General features: G+C 45.2%; 1 protein-coding gene across 3 annotated transcripts in view; it reads right to left on the minus strand.

The window, feature by feature from the left end:
- tspan4a (tetraspanin 4a) overlaps positions 1–17,866 on the minus strand; it is a 127,948-nt gene that overhangs the window by 100,629 nt on the left and 9,453 nt on the right. The window contains exons 1-2 of one of the 3 annotated variants that reach the window (XM_023412410.2): positions 867–1,811; positions 65–144 (exon numbers count right to left, since the gene is read on the minus strand). In XM_023412410.2, the coding sequence (XP_023268178.1) occupies positions 65–144; positions 867–876 (90 nt within the window). In that variant the 5' untranslated portion in view covers positions 877–1,811. Of the gene's footprint in view, positions 1–64; positions 1,819–17,866 lie in introns of those variants that run through there. The other 2 variants (XM_023412411.2, XM_023412409.2) reach the window with 2 other exon arrangements.

Genomic DNA, 17,866 nt, shown 5'->3' on the forward strand with positions numbered 1-17,866 from the left:
CCCCCCAGAAAAAAGCTCACACACTCAGAGGCAGTAAAATGTAGATGAAGGATAAAGGACTCACCCAGAAGAGCAGATTGAAGAAGACCATTCCATATCGCAGGGCCATCATGCAACCCTCGGCCATCCTGCAGCGCCGCAGTTCTAGGAGGAATATGAAGGAGAGGTCCAGGTAAAACACCACATACTTCTTCCCCTGGGCGTAGCGCCCCTTGGACGTTTGCGGCCCCTTTGTCGTGTGGAAGCCAAACGCGAACGGCGGCCGCTTATATTCAAACTCTCCACTGAAGCGGTGGAAGCCAGAAGTGAACGGCGGCGTGTCGGGCTTACTGTCCAAAGATGGACTGCGCCGGTACGGAGTCTCATCCGTGCTGGAGCGTCTCATTATGGAAGCTGGATGAGTCTTTAAGAGTCTGAACGGACTGAGGGGCAGAAGTTATTCCACTCAGAGGTGATTCTACCTGTCCCCACTTTAGCTCAAAGTAACTGAAGCCTGGAACTGCTGATTTAATTATTACCAAGTGTGACCGGAGTTAATCTGTGGGAGATCATGTACTGCCATTCACTTGACTTGTCCCTCTGTTTAATCCTATAGTGCCACAATATTCAGCAGGAGAGTTTGCATAATCCTGCTGCAACGCCTGTGTAATTCTGTGTATTTAGGACATAATCCCAACACACACACGCACATCTGCACAACCCTGTTCCCCCCTCTGTAATCCCTCCGGCACAGGTGTCATGCTCTTTAGAGATAAGATGGTTTGCAGTTTCATCTCGTAACGGTTCAATCAGGTAAACGACTGGAGGGCTTCAGCTCGACCTCTCCAGCTGCTCCGCGTCGGCAAAACCATCCAGAAACGTCCTACCTGGTCTCATGAGAGCTTCCCGAGCAGGTGCTCTCCGCCAGGAGGTAACAGCGCCCCTGCTTCGGCCAATCAGCTCCTCCTACTCGGTAAATGCTCACACATCCGCTGAGGATGAAAAGCTACGCTCAAGTCGTGTCTGAGTGTTCGGCATGTGGTCGTGGCAGCCGATGTACTTTTGCTGACATGCAAAAAAAAAAAAATTATAAAAATAATAAAATGAAAAAGAGTGAAAGAAGATGAGATGGGAGGGAAGGAGGGAAGGACGGCGTTGTGAGCGTGAGAGGAGGATTGAAAAGAAGCATGAGAGGATGGATAGCTTGTGCGCTTCCTGAATTAGTGTCCCTGTTGAATTCCTGCCTTGCACAATTTCCTCCTTGCTTATTTTTCCTCTGCCCTAACTTGTCCGATTTGTCTCTGAAAAGTGTCTGGGGGCTGCTCCACCTCCCTCACCAGCCTGTTCTTCACACATCTACTGATTCACCCTCTTCAACTCTTCTCTTATCCTCCTCCTGCACCTCACTGTGAGCCCCTCTCTGCTCTGCCTCCTCTGTGCTGACGGCGTTTAATTAATTTCCAGAGTCTCATCAGTGAAGCAAAGTGTGCGGTGTCCCCTCTTCTCGTCTCTCTCTCTCTCCCTCCTCCGCTACAGCGCCTCTCTCCTCTTCTCTAGGTGGGCAGGGAGATGAAGGTGTCCATCGGGGTCATGGCCGAGCAGCAGGAGAGGAAGGAGCAGGAAGGAGAGACGGCAGGGAGAAAAGAAAGACAGCTTCCTCAGAGAAGCAGAAAGAAAGACTGCAGTGTTTGAGCGGTAGTCCAGCCTCGCTGCCTGAAGCTCCCTCCCTCCCTCCTTCTCTTCTCAAGCTCCTGTTCTCTTTCTCTCTCTGTTCCCCACCTCCTCCTCCTCCTCCTCCCTTTTTCTTTCCTCCCTTCTTTCACGAGCTCCGACGCTCTCTCCACTACGCGCACAAGCTCAAACACCCCATCCCTCCTCGGCAACTGTCCCCTAAACCTGGCAGCGCCAAACACTGGAGCAGTCATTCATATTCTGGCCACACCCTTGGAGGAAGCACAACCAATCAGTGTCTCACAGCCCCATCCTCCCTCGTGCACACGCCAATCATGTCCCACCATCTACCAGATAACACACACACACACACACACACACAACGTGCGTGCGCACACAGAACCTGGTGTGTTGTTAACATAGCAGAGCTGAGGAGCCTGCTGCACTTGCGCTAGTGCTTCCTCCTCCTCTCCTCTGCCTCCTGCCTGGAACTCATTCCACATGCAGAGGTTGTTCCTGTGCACAACCCCGGCTGCTCTCTGCTGCTTCAGTCATGTCCCGTCCCCCCCGTGACTTTGGTCGTACACTACACTGCACATATCTCCACACTAGGAACAGCTGATCACTGCTGCTGATATTCACACAAAATAACTGCATGCTCTCCACAACCTAGCTGCCATCTGGGTCAGCGGCTTCATGAGTCCGCGGGGATGTTTCAAAGCTGCACAGGTACCGACTTTGTTCAGGGCTGCATCAAGTATTTAATGGCTTTCTGTTTGGTCTCCTGCGTGTTTGTGTCTGACCAGAGGAGAGCGGCTGAAGAGGCAGGACTGAACAGAACATGTTTTTATCCAGATATTTCAGTCATGAACTGAAGATGATGACAGCTACAGTCGTTTGGAAATACAGCGCTAATGTTCCACCGTCGCTTCTGGGATAGCCGCTGTTCAGCCGGATGAATTAGTGTCTTAATTCCCGAGCGAAGGGAAGCAGGGAGTCCTCTGTGATGGTAGAGGGATAGTTCAGGTGACGTTTATCTCCCGGTGAAAACAGCACTTTCCTCTGGCGCTACACTTTTTACCCGCTGAACTACTAACTACGTCTGATTCACTCAGCTGACCTGCGGCTGCGGCGTGATACAGTCTGCTTTCGGAGCTGCGCTTGTGTGTAGGGATACGGTAGTTCAGCGGTTGCTGGAAGAAAAACCGCTGAAAATATTCTACATGAAGCTTCATTCAAACTGATGTTGGATTGTTTTTGTGTGGGCGTTTTTTTTCTTGTGGCCCCGCCCACAGCAACACATCACTCTGCCACTCTCACACCTCGCACAACCCCACGTCAAAAAACCTAAACTGTCCCTTTAAATGTTGAGCAGCAGCGACGCGGCGGCAGAAAGCTGAGGCTTCACCAGCTTTGAGTGGATGTCAGTGATTTCTCAGATGGTCTGTGACCGTGTGTGAGTCACGTGAACTGTAGACGAAAGGAGGTCGGTTGGTGTCTGATCCTCGCAGTGTGTTTGCTAACGGACGTGCCCACGGCGGCGAGCGAGAGGACGCACAGGAGGCGTCGCTTGGCTCGGGTCGTCACCTTCCTTTACTAAAGCTGCTCATGCACTTAAAGCTGTAACCTGCAGTCAACCTTCACGCCTGTCCTCGTCTGTGGTGACACTCTGCGCTTCATCACCAACGACAAACGGCGTGCTCATCTTTGTTCTCTGCATCACGACGTGGGTTGAACCTCCTCACAGTCGAGAACAGACGTTATTCCTTTACAAAGCTCTGCCTCCTCTCTTCTCTCATTTACCTCATGTCCACAGAACCTGATGCAGTAACTACTTAACAGAACTGGCTTCAGGTGTTTGCACCATTTAAATGGAATGAGCTGCTCTCAAACTACAGTCTTAAATTTCCCCTGAAGATCATTAAATCTTTATTTATTTGATGATTTTATGACGACTAAATGTTTTTGTTAATTCTTAGTTTCTCGTGTATCTCCCTCGTCTCTGCTGCTGATTGGCTGCTTCTTATTCTCAGGTCTCTGTCTTGGAAAATAGATTTTAATCCCGGTGAGACGGGCTGATCAAACAAAGAGAACCTCTCTGTCCCGTCTCTGTTTGTGTGTCGTGCTGCGGTTTCCCGCCGCTCGTCAAGCCGGTGATTTTAAACCCACCTCGTTTGTGTGCTGCTGGGAAACGTTGCCAACTCAGTTTGAGTTGTTTTATGTAAATGTTTAAAACTTCATTGGTGTTTGGAAACTATATTTGTAAATTGATGCCTTTGCCAAGCTAGCTAGCGATCTGTGAAGTAGCAGTAGCATCCGGTGAAACAGCCTGACTCGTTAATTACCAACAAATATCCAGGATTATCCACCATGCAGCAGACCACACTGACTCTGTTGTTGTTGTTGTTGTTGTTGTCGTTGTCTGTTGGACAGTCAGGTTGGAAACTGACCGCCTCACAAACAAATGCACAGCAGGGACGACAGCTTGGTTTCCATCCACATGTAGCACAAACTTTAATCAAAATTTCCCACAGAAAATGCTGAATGAACCTTCATGTGAATATTACGGGTTGGCTCGCCGTGGTAAACAGCTCTTGGTGCCAATTTTCCAGCTGGGTGCCGTTGATTTGCAGAAGAAAGAGGGAACAACAAGACGATAGAGGTTAATTAAAAGAGCGCCGGTCAGACTGAACGAAACGCCCCAAAATATTCATACTGCGTCGTTTTTGCGTTTTTATTTTCACTGAAAATAAATCTAAGAATGATGATGTGATTGTTGGGTTTTATATCAAACAAGCGCGTTCCCTCACGTGTGGATGAAGCCGTGTCTCTGTGGCAACACGACGCTTCACTTTACCTGCGGTCTGGACATCGCACTCGGCCACGTCGCCATTTCAATAATAACCTGCTGAACTGATCAGTCCTGATGTGTTTTCATCTGGGGAACGTTACAGTTCCTTCATCCCGTTTCTTCAGGGAACGTTTCAGCGTCACGCTTCATGTACGTGATGATTTATTCGCTCATAAAAAACGTTTTGATTTTTTTATTATTTCTGGAAATTTTTCTGCATCTTTTCCACTAATAAATTGAAAATGCCCCAAAAAAACAATAATTTAGCTCATGCAACAACCTAATGACACATATAACAGCAGATCTATAAGTGTAAACAAACCCCCCCCACCCACACACACACACACACACACACACACACACACACTGAGCGTGTTGATCCGTACAGATGGATCACATCACACAGGGAATATTATGCTATATTTACACAGCATGTGGTTCTTACTTATGTGTCAATTAGGCCACAAGATATAAGATCTACAGCCCGGGATGAATTATGTAAGAAGCTTGTTATTAACATACTGTGACGCCAGCAAGTAAAACACCTCACCCCTCGTCGTTCATGTTCTCCCTTAACCTGACACACACACATCAACATCAACATCCACGACCACACACACACACATCCACACACACACATCCACACACACATCCACATCCACATCCACACACACATCCACACACACACACATCCACACACACATCCACACACACATCCACACACACATCCACATCCACGGCCACACGAACACAGCTCCAGCTCAGTCTCCGATATGTTCTTACACACACACACACACACACTCACACGCTCACACACTCACACGCTCACATGCTCACACACTCACACGCTCACACACTCACACACACGCTCACACACACTCACACACTCACACACACACACACACACTCACACAGACACACACACACACACACACACACACTGAGCGTGTTGATCCGTACAGATGGATCACATCACACAGGGAATATTATGCTATATTTACACAGCATGTGGTTCTTACTTATGTGTCAATTAGGCCACAAGATATAAGATCTACAGCCCGGGATGAATTATGTAAGAAGCTTGTTATTAACATACTGTGACGCCAGCAAGTAAAACACCTCACCCCTCGTCGTTCATGTTCTCCCTTAACCTGACACACACACATCCACACACACACATCCACACACACATCCACATCCACATCCACACACACATCCACACACACACACATCCACATCCACATCCACGGCCACACGAACACAGCTCCAGCTCAGTCTCCGATATGTTCTTACACACACACACACACACACTCACACACTCACACGCTCACATGCTCACACACTCACACACACGCTCACACACACTCACACGCTCACACACTCACACACACACTCACACACACACGCTCACACACACACTCACTCACACACACACGCTCACACACACACTCACACACACTCACACGCTCACACACTCACACGCTCACATGCACACACACACACACACTCAGTAAGTGAGCAGCAGCACCCTGGGGGGAGCATCAGCTTTGATGTCCTCAGCGTGTACAAATACACAGATGGATAAAAAGCAGGTTTTGGCGGCAGCGAGGAAACACGATACACGACATGGGGAAAGGATCGTGTGTTAAGACGTTTATAGACACGGTCACATATTAAAGCTCTGATGTGAAACAAGGATGTAAATGGACGACTGTGCTGCGCTCTGGTCTCGGCGCAGCCATCGACGGGCAGGAGGCTCCGCCTCCCCTTGTTTAACGCTGGATCATGAGTCTCCTGTGAATATCTCTATATCTCCTACGGAGAAGCCATGCGAGATGAGAGTGGCCTTCCAAAAGACTGCCAAATTATTTAGAGCTGTTTGTCTGGTGGAATCTTTCCTCAGAAAAACCATCCCAGTTTTAACTTGATGCTATTTTAGGTTAAAGACTTTATGTGCCTCTTTTAAAGCAGCACATTTCTCCTGAAGACATTATTAGGAGATGATGAATCGGTGTTAAAGCGCCGTGATTCAACGAGGCATCCATTGTGTGAGTTTATAATTGTAACGTTCAGAGTGATAAATAATCATTGTAAACGTATCTTCATGTCACATTTTAATTATTATGTTATCTCCAGATAAACAGATTTCTCTTGATCTTTTCCCAATATACAAGTTAGACATCTTGAGATCTGAGATATAACTTGATGTACTGAAACTGATATACTTTCTTTTTTTTCATCTGTCTGCCTCAAAAATCCAATGTTAAAAAATCTATCACATGGTGTTGCCTCTACAAGTTAATGTGGCGATGAACTTGCCTTGAAGTTAAAACCCTTTTTTCTTATCAGATCTCATGTAGAATAAATGCCCTTAAGGACAAAGCAGCTTAAAGAGTTGCTTCAGTGTAAGTCTGCACAGCGGCTCCTGATATTTTCTGGGCCATGAATAATGAGCAGACCAGAGTATCCGTTGTGACCGTGATTGGCCGAGCTCAGGTGCCGTCAGGACGCCGCTCAGAGCCGTGAGGCAGGTGACGCTGTCTGAGGGAACATTTTCACAACGGCGTGACGCCACGAAGACTAACAACAGCTCTGGAGGGAAATAAACATGTTTTACCCAATCGAGCCGACTCATGAGGGACCTGAGATCCGCTTTGCTGATGAAATAGAGCTTCATGGACAATAAAACAAAAATAGACGCATCAACGTGTTCGGCAGAAACTGAAACCAGCACTGCAGAATGAGTAGAAAGCCAAATACAAGATAGAACAAGAAATGAATTATGTAAAAGCCTCGTCGTGGAGATGGTAATACAGTATAATAAAAAATATTGTAACAGCATTTTATATCAATTGTTATTCTCTTGGTATCCTCCAAACACGGCGGGATGATATAACACGGGGTTTTAGTAACAATCTTTTTGTATATTATTCATTATTTAGATATTAAATAGCAGTAAATTTTCTGTTCTAACTCTGATGCACAGTGACAACAGAACAGAGAAGTGAATTTGTCTATGGATGTACTGTACTCTGTAAACTATGGCTGAGAGATGGTGCTGAGTACTGTTGGCATAGCAATAGAGCAGATGCATGAGAAACACATGCACTCAGCCTGTTCTTGTGTGTCGCACTAATGCAGTCAAACTGTCTTTGATCAGGGAGTCCACATTAAGTTCTCCTTTTCACAACCGACCTGGGAGCAAGAAAACATTTATAGTCAGACAACAGCGCGAGAATATCAGACAACCAAGCCACAAAAATAATTACTGGAAACAATTGCATGGTCATAAAAAAAACATCAGATAAGAAAAACTTTAAAATCGCTGAAGGGGATAAAAGAATCTGTCTCACCCGCAGTCTGCAGTTAATCCCTTTTAGAGGGTGTGAATCCAGCCCTGCCAACATTATCGACATATATCTGTATATATATAGATATATATATGTCTTTTGTTTATCCATGTCTGGACCATGAGCTGCAGTTACAAGAGTTAGATAATCAGAGAAAAGCTGCTTTATACAGTAGAAAAATATCATTTGATGGTTGTTTCTTCTCGTCAATAAGAACTGTATGTTCTGTATTTCAGTATTGAGCTACTACTGAGCGAGAACATCTAGAGCTGAAACATGAAGCATCAACAGTGAAGAACCAGAAGCTGCAGTTCCTCTAACGACCACTAGAGTCTGGCTCCAACAGTGAGTCAGTCCCCATAGACTCCCATGTCAAAATGTCCAACTTTACAGCAGAAATAAACATGTTTACAGCCTGGTACAAAAACTGTTTTGGTCTCTAGAGCTGATTTCCTCCTTCATGACACCTGTTTATAGAACTCACCTGTTTATATTTTATTAAGGACTACAGTTATGGAGGATTGAGGGCGTGCACCAAAGTCTCAGCTCCACATACGCCCCACCTCCTTTTCCATTTTTGGGTTAGCTGGGAGTTAGGGGGCGGAGTCAGAAACTGCCAATATGGCGGCCGTGGAGCAGCTCACTCTGAGCTTCAGAAACCTGTGGGTGACGTCACAGAGACGACGTCCGTCTTTATTCACAGTCCACGGCTTCTACTCCCTTTTTTCTGTTAGATTTATCGAACAGTTATATTTTCGAATTATTTTTCAAATTAACATTTTACATAAAAAAATATATGTCTGATAATAGTTTGATAAATTCGCTTCATAACGTGCTGAAACATTTTAATAACTCACTTGTAAATCCATCAAAAACAATATGAAAATACAACACATTCAGCATAAAGAGTACTTTTAAGGAAATTTTACATAAGTAGAATTTTGAATGCAGAACATTTACCTATAATGGAGTATTTTTATATTTTCTTTATACTCAGCTCTTTCCTGCAGTAGCTGTTGTGGACTCACTTCCAGCTGATTTTACATGCCTCTATTTAACGCTCAGTAACTCCTGTAAACATCACACAAGCAGGTTAATGGCTTCAACTGGAGAAGGCACTTGTACCCTTAAATATATGAGCATAAATTACTTCACCTATTAATGTCCATCAAAATACAGGACATCCAATGCACGTTTTAGATTTAGTGGTTTCCAAATTTGAGGTTAATATGTAAAAGTGCTAAAGTTTAACAGGGCGGTTAATAAGCAGCTAAATCTGTCCAACATGATCTGAATACTTCCTCCACCACTGACGACCATGAATGTCTGCAGCAGATTTCATGACAGTTCATCCATTATTTGTCAAGATATTTAATTTTGGACCAATTAACTGACGGACTGACATTTCTCTCCCGGGAGTCGCAGCGGCGTTTAGGTCCGATTACACTGATATCGATCACAGGGTAACACCGAGGCCAGAGCTGTGCAGCTTACAATCCTGACATTGTTCCCAAACGGCTAAGATTGTAAATTAAACATTAATTTAAAAAACGAACACACACATTAACCATCATGAATGAATAATATGAATCCACAAAGCCAGAGAGTGAAAAATTAACACATCACACATCGGTCACCATTAGTTAAATGTGATGACTTAACACCTTCGTGCAACATGATTCAGCTTTAATTACCGTTGTTAACTGTGATATTTCATTAATACATTCATTCAACATGAGGATTTTTATGAGCGGACTCTAAACAATTAAATAAGCATGAAAAGCCTGTGAGCCACCTATTGTTCCATGGCATCTGTTTAACATGTAATTACACAGCACGCCAAACAGAAGTGATGTACATGCAAAGAGTATGGATGTGGGCGTCAGAGAGAACGGCTCCACACCTTCCTCCATTCGTTGTGGAAAAGAGGAATGAAGACAAGGAAAATAAGTATCTAACCATTGTTGGATGTTTTGCTGTTTGGAAGCTGGTTAGTTTCAGGGCTTTAAGAAGAAGCTGCTCTCTGCTGACCCGTCCACCCACAGCCGACGCATGGCGTACATTCCTCTTAAGCAGAGAACATTTACTTTTGACCTTGTAGGTAACAGATTGTGAAAAAACCAAAGAGAAAAGCTCAAAGCTGCTCTTGTCAAGATGTTTTATTTTAACAGCTGATGAAAGGATGTGAAAGGAGGCGCTCGTCGCCCTGTAGCGTCCCTCAGCTCATGGTTTCGGTTTTCCAGCCAAAACAACGAGCAGGTTGTGTAAAGCGGCTTTTTAGAGCATTTTCAGTGAAAACTACGGCGGCCCTGAGAGCTCAAAGAGAAGCTGAGACGTGATCTGTGGAACAACGAGCTGCTGACTCAGCTGATGATTCTCTGTGGGCTCATCAACACACATTGTCGCCTTTCATCATTGTTGGTTATGAGGCTTAATGGCCGGAAAGAATAGTTTTAAAATTATGTGGAACGCTATAAGACGCTTTCAATGTCATGTGAGTGTGGGAAAACAACAACACACACGGCGAACGCCTCCGTCAGTGAGAGCTACGGCACAAATTTGGTGCCAAGTTGGGGCTGATTCCCTTCTGCTGTTTGGCTGTTTGCCCGAACGCTGTTGCTGTTATTTGCTGGTCGCTGGCAGAAGTCGGTATTTCTTCCAGAGAGGACAGCGACTGTGGTCACCGTGAACGTTTACATCACACATCTGAAAGGTCTGCCTCTTTTGGAAGAAAAACTTGAGATGAAACACCTGGATGCTCACCTGCCGTGAGATACTGTTATAAACCAAACCGCTGTTAAAAATAATCATGATTCATCCTGGAGCGGCTCTTCAGGAAACATGGCAGACTGCAGGCCTGTGGTTTCTGTGTGTGTTTCTCCGGGGGGATGGGACCTGGTTAAGAACAGTCTTTTAGGATCTCCAGCGTCTTTCTGAGAGGATTACCAGACATGAAAGCAGCAGGAGTCAAAGACAAAGCAGTAATATTGGGATTGTTTAGCAGATCAGACACAGCCGCCCAAACTGACAGAGCAAATAAACAGAGCCTCAAGCTGAGAGCAGGTATGAGCTCAGTGGGATTATCACCTGAATTTAGCTTTTCTATAGCGCATTATATCTGCTGCGGCTCCATCACCCCCCCACCCCCGAGGAAACAGCATTATAGATCAGGTGATGTGTCTGTACTGTGGTCACAGCTTGTTTCAACTGCCTTCAAGTGGCCCCAAAAAAAAAAAAGAGAAATCAGTTCATGCAGGTTTAAAGTGTCATGGATAAAATCATAACAGCGACTGAGCTCCCATGTCAACACGGCCAACTGCGCGACAACTGCCCGAACTCCATCCTCTCAGACAAATCACTTGATACGGTTGAAATCTCCAGAAAATGCTCGTAGGATGACCTTGGAATTGTTTTGATCTGTTGCCAGTGAAGCCGAAGCCCAGAACATTTTATTCCTCTGCACCTCACAGCTCCACTGTTGCACATGATCCTTTCTCACAGTGAACGTGGCCACTTCAGTCTATACTCTAATCCCAGATACACATCTGTCTGCTCCTCTGTGAACTTAGTCCCCAACAATGCACCGTTTTCTCAGTTTGAGGAGCATTTGCAAAGAAATCACAGCTTTGTTTTCAGGAGATGACTTAGAGACTGAGGTCCACTGACGTTTCCTTCGCTCTCCTGTTGCACATTTTATACCTTTATCTTTCCTATTGGTTCAAGTTTTCTGACGTCACACACACTTTAATCTGAACAGATCTGCTCATGCATAAATGAAAAGAAAATATCTGAGAGCTTGAAGAAGGTGTTTAATGGAATAACACGTGGCTCTTGGTCTTTTCATGGGATTTGTTGGCCGTAAAAATAAAAGAAAACATGGAAAGATGTCAGTCTTATTCTGTAAAGAGTCATTTGCTGAACAGGAAGTGAACTTGTGGTCCTTGTGGGTTCCTGGTTGTTGAGTGTTCAGTAGCAGCAGGTGGAGGGATCAGCCAGACAGGATGGATGTGCGTCCTCAGCATTTGTTTTGGGGCTGGTTCAGACAGCCTGAAGGCAAACTACCAAATTACAGCGAAGGTGAACTGAGGAAATTGAGCTTTAATTATTTATACAATTTTTATAGCACAGGCTGCCTCCATGGAAAAAAACCCTGCTAATTAGTTTTGAAGTTGTTATCAGTGAGTACGTGTCTCCTCATGCTCTCAAACAAGACAACACGGGAAGCAATGCATAGATCTAGCTTTAATAAAGCATCTAATTATATCAGTGACCATCATTTTCATGTATATTTTAAGGCTTGTCAGCTTGTGATTACTGTACAAACACTAACTCAAACACAGGTTAAATATAAAATAATGCTTAATTATTAAGAGCAAAGAGTCTTGAAATATTCATCCATTCTAGTTGCTGCACGTGGAGCTGTCCCTTGTTTTTCAGGAGCAAATCAGCATTGTGCATTATTTGTGAGAGTCACGAGCCCCAGGGGGAAAACAAATACTCTAAACAGGACTTTGAATCTACTTTCAAAATAACACAATCACTAGTACAATTTTGCTAAATGGGTAAGTCAACATTAGTGCTCATTAGCAGCATTTATGAGCTTTAAAAGAGGTCTGGTAATCAACACATTGATTTACAAATGAGCTTCCAACAGGGTCAAAACAACTGTGACCAAACTGCAGATGCATCAGTAAAATCAACGGCAATATTATAATATATCAAGAGGAACAGTCCGGAAAAACAAAACTGTGAAACACAAACTGCATCAACAGACTGAGGAACAGCAGTAACTGAAGAGAACCAGGGCTGGAGCCAATATAACCAACCTTTGTAGGCGACGGGGTCAAATTATGATTATTATATTTTTTTTCTGACACTGAATATTCTTCTGCACACATTACGTCCCCTTCCATCACGTCTGTTGTTGTTTGTCTTCTGCGTAGCTGACGGTTAGCGCTGTTTTAGCATCTTGTTGTTTGATTGTCATTAATTAGTTTTAACGTTGACATTTGTGCAAATTACACTTTTTTTGCCAAGAATTATAAGTGTTAATACCATTGTCACATCTGTTCATTTCATATAATGAAAGCCTCAGCCAGCAACCAGTTAGCTTAGCTTAGCTTAGCTTAGCTTAGCTTAGCTTATCTTAAGCAGAAACAGGGGGAAACGGCTAGTCTGGCTCCACCTACCAGCACCTGGTAGGTGGAGCACCTGTTTAATCATCACAAAGAACCAAAGTGTAAACTAGAGATCACATCAGCTGCAACGCTCGTAAACATCTGGATGTTCTGACCCATGAGAGGGCGTGGCCTCTTTGAGTGACAGGTGGGGGAGCGAATGCTCGCCACAAGTCGTCACGCTCCGAAGTCTCAGCTCCACAAACGCCCCTCCTCTTTGCTCATATTTGGATCAGCTTGGAGTTAGGGGGCGGAGTCACACAGTGCCAAGAGGGCGACGGCGGAGCAGCTCACTCTGTGCTTCAAAACCGCTCTTCAGAAACCTGTGGGTGACGTCACAGAGGCGACATCCATCTTCATTTACAGTCTGGGTTTTACACCCATCTTCAAACTCGGCTTTCATTTTGATCTCAACTACACACCTGACACACACACACACACACACACACACCTGTGATAGTTCAGTAGGACCTCATTCTGCCATGATGACCTACACACACATTCTCAAGGTGAAAACAGCCACTCACTGTCACAGCTGCTAGAAATTCAGGAGGTTACTGGTTCCACATTCACTCTAAGAGGAAGTCAGAGTGTCTCTCCTGTCCATCTCGCTCCCTCTTCAGATAGTGTTTCCATCCCATTACACCGGTGTTTGCCGAACCAGCTCCCTCTGCGGTTAAGGTTACATTAAGGTTAGGTTCAAGTTCAGCGAAGGAAAACATCAGGCTGCTGACAGGAACAGAGCCGAGAGAATCCCAGCGGCCGACAGACACAACAAGCCTCGCAGCGCCGCTTCGTGGCGTCCGGCGTCACGTTACCCTCCGTTTCCTGCCCCTGTGCTTCCATCACAGGTCATTTTGTGGTTTGGTTATTGTGGGATTAGACTAGATTGCGTCGGGTCTTCTCAACTGACGCAGTGACTCGTCGTCTTGTAGAGTGGATGAATACGTTACTTTATAGGATGTGAAAATTCACTTTATCACGTATTCTGTCGAACAGCGTCCCAGGTTAATGGTTAATATATCCACGTCACTGTGTGTGTGTGATGATGGTCGCAGGCTGGTGATTAACATGTCCAAGCTGTTATCAAGATAAAACAGTGGATGACTGGCTTCCATTATTTACACTTTGTGGCTTTCTCATTAGTCCAGTTCATGTGATGTAATTACCCACACACAAGCAAACAACCAGTGTCTCTGACTTAATCATTCTTTTCCCGCTTCACAGATTGACAAGGAAACGACATCCAAATTGCAGCATTAGTCAGCCTCGGCAAAATCATGTGTGAGGAAAATATCTGTAGCCTGGCACCCGACGCTAATTTAAAGCTATAAATACCTGCATCCGTTCATCTTCGTCAATATCTCCATCAATTCATCAAACATTTGTGCCGTATGTGGTGTCAGCGGCTTCATGACCGATTCTGATCTCTGGCCCACACCTCTGAACAAACCTCCGCACCTGCGAACATGATGTATGCACATGTGTCACATCTGAGATTTGCATTCTGCCGCTAATCCGTCCCAGCAGGAAGGTTATTACCCCGCGTGCCAGTCAAACGCTGCCCAAGAACACACAGATATGGCGTCAGTGTGGACGTGTATTTATGGACATGAAGGGAAGAAAAACCCCCTCAGGAGAAAACACACATCCATCTATTTTTACAGACACAAGCACATATCTCACACACGTAGAAAAACCAGCTACGCCACATGTGCAAACCACCGCCAGTGTGTTGACATCAAGACAGGAAGTTGACAGGCTCACACATACAGTACACGACTCCCACTCTCAGATTATACGCCTCAAACAAGAAAAGAGAAAAAATCTTTTCACACGATTCTGGTTTTAACGAGATCGTGTTTGAGCGAGAGGATCCGGGTAAAACTCGTCCGCAGGTGGAGTCGTTTTAAAGGTTTACTCCACCAGTCTCTGCTGTGGCGGCGTGTCCCATGGTGTTCAGTGAAGAGCCAATTGGATTGTCTCATTTCAATGCCACACACACACACACACACACACACACACACACACACACACTGACTTTTTATCTGACTCGACTATTAGATCAATAGTTTAAATCTGATTTGTGAAAATCTATTTTCCTGATGTCAGAAATGTAACTTCGCCTCCCAAACAGTCTTTTATTCTTTTATTGTCCCGTCTGCGTTGTTTATTTCACAGATTATATTCACTGCAAGTAGAATCAGTCCCGCTGTTATCACCCCGAGAACATAATGGATGCTTAAGTGCTTAAATCCTCAATGCATGTGTGCGTGTGTGTGTGTGCGTGTGCATGTGCGTGTGTGTGTGTGTGTGTGGGCATTCAGGAAGCATCGCACTTATCAGCATCTTTGAAATGACAATATATGTATGAAGATTAATAAACACGCTGATGGTTTTATGTCTGCGGACGTCTGCTGCTGAAGCACAATGAGACGCTCTGACTGTCTTTGTGTGAACATGTTCATTTAGCTGAACGTCTGCATAATGCGCTGAATCTAATAATTTGCATTTACTCCAGTCACTGTTGTATAATTTCCTTGAAATCACTGAGTGTGCAGTAATAAACAGGCAGAACGGTTCAAATGAATCCACTGTTTTCATTCTTCTACACACACACACACACACACACACACACACACACACACACACACAGACATCTGTCCTCCCTCATTCACAGCCGTACAAGAGTATCACATCAAAACACATGCACACACACACACACACACACACACACACATCTGAAGTCCCAGTGTGAGTAATCTCATCAGAGGAGTGTTCAGACAGGTGGCTGTGTGTAGGCAGACCTGACATGGAGCACCAGAGAGATAACCAGTGATAAAGTCCCTGGAGCCGACATGAAACAACTTGGCAAGCCACATTAATTGATGCGTGAGTGTGTGTTTGTGTGAGCAGGTATTTGTGTTGGCGTGCGGGCGTGTTTGAGCTCCATCTTTTCCTGAAGGACCTCGGCCCGCCGTGTTCTCCCGAGGCCGTCGATCGTGTTTCAACACAGCACAATGCAACGCGCCGCAGTGCGAGACCCAAGGGCGGCGAGATGCAGCTGTATTCAAGCTGACAGGCTGCGAGCAGCTGGAGCTGGTAATGTCTGTTAATGTTAGAATCAATACATGCGTTTGTGTTAGAAAGTATGAAAATAACTGTTGCAGAGTGGCGGCAAAGTCACTGCGGCCCGAGGTGAAGGATGAGCTTACCTTGAGCAACTTCTGCTATAAAACTGACGAGGCTGAAATGGATTTTAACGCCACCAGGAGACCTGCCGCTCGCCGGCTGCAACACGATGACACAAAGCATTTCTTTAATGGATCCCTTTTGTGCTGATGTTTCGTGCGGGTGATGAAATAAAGGGCCGAGCTAAAAACCTGCTCAGATAAACCTCGCCTGTTTTCACAGTAGCTAGCCATAATTTGGTAATCCTTTGGTGACTGTTTGATTGTGTTGCTATGGTGACGTGACACAACCGGCACAACGACAACGGTGACTCTTCATCAAACAGCAGTTTGGAGAGTCTGGTTGTTCACCACGTCGGTCGCTCCGTTCAGTGATGTGGTGGCGTGAGCGTGAGTCCTGGCGGAGGATGCAGTAATGATGATGTCATCGGGGAGCTAGCATCAGTTAGGGTTAGCATCACATATTTCCCACTTCATGAATACGACTAACTCTGAAACACAGACGCATTCGCAGTTAAGTTTTAATATATTGTCTGTTTATTCGCGCTCCAGTGACTGTGTGAGATTATTAATGAGTGGATGCCAGTAGTTTGCTCTGCTGTGCACAAGAGACACAGACGTGAGTCAGGATTTAATTTAATATATTTGGTAGTTTTTCTCACTCACATTTCTTTAGAATCAGTCCTCTGAGCTCAGACACAACATGGATCCAGATGTGCACCTGGTCCAGCAGAGGTCGGCCGGCGGACAGAGGTCAGTGTTGTGTAGTAAATGATTTGTCCACAGAGAGAGAGAGAGAGAGAGAGAGAGTGAACAGGATCACTCCCTTTAAAGGAGCTGGTTACCAAGCAGCTGATTGGTTGTTGTGTTTTCCTCTGCAGCTTTTTCTTTCAACTACAAAACGTGACCATGAAAAAGAATAAAAACATCAAACAGGCTTTCATATCTACCTCCTGTTGTTCAGACGTTACACGCCGTGTTGCTTTGATGCGTAGTAATCACAATCTATTGTAATAGGTGTTTCTATCTGGCACACCTTGAAGAACCGGCCGTAGTGGATATTGTTAGGATTTCTTTACAAGCGCACAGGACGCCTCCGCCTCCAATCATCAACACGACTGTTAGTGGAGCGTCTGTGATGTGGTGAGACAGCAGCGCTTCATTATGACTGCGAGCCCGGCGAAGGTAGGCGGCGCGCTTTGAATGGAATGAAACCAGCCGGCAGATTGTTAGGTGTCGGCCGGATCGGCGATATGCTACGAGGAGAAAAAGAGAAATTGGAAAAGCGAGCACCTGATCTGTGAAACTGTTGTTAAGACTGTCAGCTGTTTAAAGCCATGATGAGAGGGAAAGCCTGGCTGTGTGTCCACAGGTCACATGGGCAGAAAGTAGATTTCCATCGTTCATCTCTTCTAATCTTTTCTTCTGTTTTCAGTCTTTATTTTTCTTACTGTGGAAAAAGACCAACAGGATGTTTTTCTGTCTCTCTGCACTTTGCACCTCCATCTTGTTTATGGCCTCAAGTCGCAAAATATGTATTTGATTTTGAAAGGGCTGAGTCACTGATGGGCACTAACAGGAGAGAGCATTTATCAAGCTGTTCTCAGCAGCAGCACTGGCTGCACAGAGCCCCCCCCCCCCCCCCCC

This window comes from Seriola lalandi, unplaced genomic scaffold, assembly GCF_002814215.2.
Source record: "Seriola lalandi dorsalis isolate HSWRI2012SDOR001 ecotype SW California unplaced genomic scaffold, Sedor1 jcf7180002054478, whole genome shotgun sequence".
NCBI lineage: Eukaryota > Metazoa > Chordata > Actinopteri > Carangiformes > Carangidae > Seriola > Seriola lalandi.